The sequence below is a fragment of the Limulus polyphemus genome, unplaced genomic scaffold, assembly GCF_000517525.1.
Source record: "Limulus polyphemus unplaced genomic scaffold, Limulus_polyphemus-2.1.2 Scaffold2905, whole genome shotgun sequence".
Lineage (NCBI taxonomy): Eukaryota > Metazoa > Arthropoda > Merostomata > Xiphosura > Limulidae > Limulus > Limulus polyphemus.
This window is the reverse complement of record NW_013668515.1, coordinates 140,820-145,334: the sequence shown is the minus strand read 5'-3', so window position 1 is coordinate 145,334 and position 4,515 is coordinate 140,820. Positions and strand designations below refer to the sequence as shown.

At 32.1% G+C, this 4,515-nt stretch overlaps 1 protein-coding gene across 4 annotated transcripts in view; it reads right to left on the bottom strand.

The window, feature by feature from the left end:
• Window positions 1-1,045: 1,045 nt before the first annotated feature.
• Window positions 1,046-4,515, bottom strand: part of LOC106468182 (calcium-binding protein E63-1-like) — a 36,841-nt gene continuing 33,371 nt past the window's right edge. For all 4 annotated transcript variants that reach the window (XM_022396488.1, XM_022396490.1, XM_022396489.1 and 1 more), the window contains one exon: window positions 1,046-3,318. In XM_022396488.1, coding sequence (XP_022252196.1) covers window positions 3,296-3,318 — 23 coding nt within the window. In that variant the 3' untranslated portion in view covers window positions 1,046-3,295. The remainder of the gene's footprint in view (window positions 3,319-4,515) is intronic.

The following is a 4,515-nucleotide window of genomic DNA, read 5'->3' as shown; positions in this document are numbered from 1 at the left end:
TGAAAAGTTTACAATCAGCTAAAACGCTGTGGTGAAGAACAAGTGTGCACCAGTCATCAGGTCTTCTTTCTTTTTATTTTCCAAATGAAAACTATAAAAGTGTTATATCTGGCATTATTTCAACGTTTATTTTATCACAAAGCTTTACAATAAATACATTACATGAGATAAGCAACGAACGGTTTTCCTTTACAAATCACCTAAGCCTGAACCAGTGATAGCCTGTATTAAACATACCCCTATAGTAGGTTAAATGAAACTATTGCAAATCGAAAAAAACAAACAAATATTTCATTGGATATCACCATAAGATGTTTGGACTAACAGTAATATTATAATAAGTTAGCAAACAACGATTTACGAAATACGTTTCCCAAAAAATAAATCACTTCATTATGCTTATAAATCGTTGTTTGACAACTTCTTATTTCGTAAGCATAATGTGCTTCCTTACTCAAGTAACAGTAATATTACTTTAATAAAAAGTAGTTTAAAGAATTACACAAATCGAACGTATCGCGAGTAAATCGGTGTGCTAAAAATGATGTTCTAAAGTGTAGATCGAAATTGAAACTAGTATTCACTCAAAGTTATTGTGATGTGTGTTTTAATTGATTGAAATATGTCTGTATGTAGTCTTCATTATTATCTGAATGTTGGTAAAATGTTGATTCTTTTTTTCTCTTGTCGAAATCAAAATAACGATTAAAAACAATCTCAAAGTTTACCCTTGAGTGTCTGATTTCGCTGACAGTTTAGCATAAAATGGTTTGCAAAGAACTGTTAATCGAACCCCTGATTTTAGTGTTGTAAGTTCGTTAATTTATCGCTTTCCCACCGGGGAGTATTTGAAATAAATCATAGATTGCGTTGCTCTAGAAATTAAATAATGTTTGAGTGAAAGTTATCAATTTGTTTTTGCAGGATTTATTTTATTATTGTATATTTGTTAGAACTTGATCTCAAACAATTTTGTATTGATATATATCTGTAAGTACACGTAGGTTTGTAACTCCCTCTCGAATTTGGTAGTAACAAAACTAGCGGTGGACACAGCAGATAGTCCATTGTGACTTTGCTTTAAAAAACAAACAAATAAATCTACCCTAAAATTTCCGTTAACAAGAAACTTACATAAAGTACCAATCGAGCGACAGTTTACTTTAGAGTTAGTTTTATATTTAATCGCTAGAGCTGCCATCTAGTAGCGCTTTATGGCTTATATAACAATTTAATTTTCTTATCAGGTGCATTTCACTTTTCTGAATTTCTTGATTATTAAATACGTTGTTGTTTAACGTCATAGAGTTAAAATACCAATGTTAGTAAAGAATGATTATATAATAAATAACATAGCTTAAAATCAAAATGTACAAATAAACACTACTTTATCCCAAGTCACAGACATAAATAGTCCAAGTTATAAGATCGAATTTGATAACAACTATATATGAGTTTGTTTGTTTTTTGTATAGAAAGGTAAATATTCATTGTTTATCAGCTGTGATTATCAGGTAGATTTTGACTTCTTCTGAAATGTTTAACATTAACATCTTTTAACAAATAATATATCAACATGGGAGCAGTGTTATCCCTCTCACCCACAGAGGAATGAATATAACCTCCGTAGTCTTAATGTACATAATACAAATACTGAATCACATTTTCCCAAAGCCAGCGTTTAAAATTCTGCCGATAACACAACAATACGATCAAAATAAACATATTTCTATTCATTACGTACTTTTTGGACATTATTTATTAAATTATTGGTGAGGGTGCCTCGTCACGCAAATGAGGAAATGACTGGTAATTTGTTTAAGAATACCCTATGTTTAATATGAGTTTAGTTTTTCTACTTGGCTGAACCAACACCATCCAGAAATTGTGAATAAGAAGTGTAGATTCATTAGCAAAAATATCACTACATCATAACTGTCTGGAAATACAACAGTAACCATGACATCCATAATATTTCAACCTGCCAACGTTTTCCATATTAGCTCACAGAAATAATAGCTTATAAAATTATTACCTGTGAGATACATTGACGAGGTATTTCTGCATCCGAAACATCACAAAGGTAATGAAGATGTAAGATAGACGCTAAAAAATGCACAGCATTAATTAAAAATATATGTTAATATTAAGCTTTATTAGTTACAAAATTTCCAAGACAAAAATTATGCGGGGATTATTTTATTATAAAATAATTACATTTTTAACGCACAGTGACACTACACAATGGGGGGGGGGTATTTTATTATAAAATAATTAAATTTTTAACGCACAGTGACACTACACGATGGGGGGTATTTTATTTTTTAACAAAAAATCCCTTTTATAAGAATCAATTCTAGCTTTGACTTAATAAATGCAAATAATATTAGATGGTACATTCAGTTCTGTTATATACATTACACATTTCTTAGAAACGATGGTTAGTATAACTCTGGAACTCAGAGGATAATTTTTCTGGATAAAACCAATAACACTGACTTTGAATCACACCAGCTACAATACGTTTCATGTAGATCATGAAGCACACAAAGTTAAATTTCCGGAAGGATCCAGAACAACATTTCTATCGATCAGCTCAATGATTATATATGTATATATTGATTAATACACCAGAATACGCCATAAACTATTGTACTATTTATGAAAAATAATTACCAATGAATATTTAAGTTAGTTTGTTTTTGGGGGAAGAAAGAAAGAAAGTAAAAAAACCAAAACAGATTATTTATAACAAGTCTTTAAATATTTTCTTTTCCTGTGATCACGTTATATTCGTTTTATAGTTTCACAACGTTTCTGGATGCTTCCTTGTGATGAGACGGTATTGATTGTATTTCATAGAATTATTTTGTCATAACAACAGCGATAGCAGGATGGAACTCTTGTTATTACTAAGTCCGGAAATGCTGTATTGTCACTTTCGAAGGTAATGATAATTTTCTCAGATAAACGCTTGAAACAATTAATGTTTAGTGGTGCATAATGCCTAGGCTTACGAAGCATGATGTGTTGTTCCGTAGTTTGAAGACGCGTTTCCAGCATGAAGAGTACAAGTTTAATCGCACGCTTTACTATCAGTCTTATTGTGACGTAATATCACACAAACTATCAGTTAGACGTTTAATTTTAGAGAAGAGCCAGTTATTGTTCGACAAAGATGTTTGTTGTCCAACTACGGATAGTACAAAGCATTTGTTATTGTTAGTTCTCGAATGTGACTCTTAACACGTGCTTGTAACCTCTTCACAGATTCTCACAAGACGCGGAATCCACTTCACAGCAGTATACGGACAAACTCTGAAAAAAAAAACAACAACAACAAAAGTTTCAGTTATTCGAAAATAACTACCAGTGCATTTTTAATGCAGCTAATACAAACACTGGAATCAATTGTGGTCACTACATTTATTTCGAATCATTTATGTTATTGTCAAGATAGATACGTAGTAGTTACGAAGGAAAGCTAGTTACAATAAAACATTGGGGACCAACATAACTTTATAATGTAATTCCGTTTTAGATGCGAACCCTGGGTACATCTGTGAGTATCGCATTTAGTAATTATCTGACCAGTTTAAATGGTAGACGTGATGGCAATAGAAACAGCAAAAGACAATATCTGATAGATTTATTTTTCGTTGTTAAGCAAAAAGCAGGAATCAAACCCCGCATTTTAGCTTACCACTGAGCCGCTGTGGGGGGAGGGGGCAACAGCTAAATGATAACATAAGATAGTGTGAAAACAGAGTTATATAAGTATGGCCACTGCAGATACCGTGAAAGACAATGGGTGTGTACATGTTAGTGAACTGTAAAGGTTTGCCAAAAAGAAAATGAGGTTATAGAACACACAAGTGATTGTACTGGATAAGATGAACTAATATATACGATTGTGGAGTTAACTAGGGTTAAAGACTACAAAGGATCGCATGAAGAATGTGTGAATCATGTTAATAAGCTGGAACAACGTGGGAGATCTTCAAGAATATACATCCGGAAAACATCGAACATGAGAAATGTTTTTTTTTAGTACTAATGCTAATCAACAGCCGGAGTACATCAAATATGAGAACGTTTTTTATTACTAATGCTAATCAACAGCCGGAGCACATCAAATATGAGAACGTTTTTTATTACTAATGCTAATCAACAGCCGGAGCACATCGAACATGAGAAGGTTTTTTTAGTACTAATGCTAAATCAACAGCCGGAGCACATCAAACATGAGAAAGTTTTTTATTACTAATGCTAATCAACAGCTGGAGTACATCAAATATGAGAACGTTTTTTTTTATACTAATGCTAATCAACAGCCGGAGTACATCAAACATGAGAACGTTTTTTTTTTATTACTAATGCTAATCAACAGCTGGAGCACATCAAACATGAGAAAGTTTTTTATTACTAATGCTAATCAACAGCTGGAGTACATCAAATATGAGAACGTTTTTTTTTATACTAATGCTAATCAACAGCCGGAGTACATCAAACATG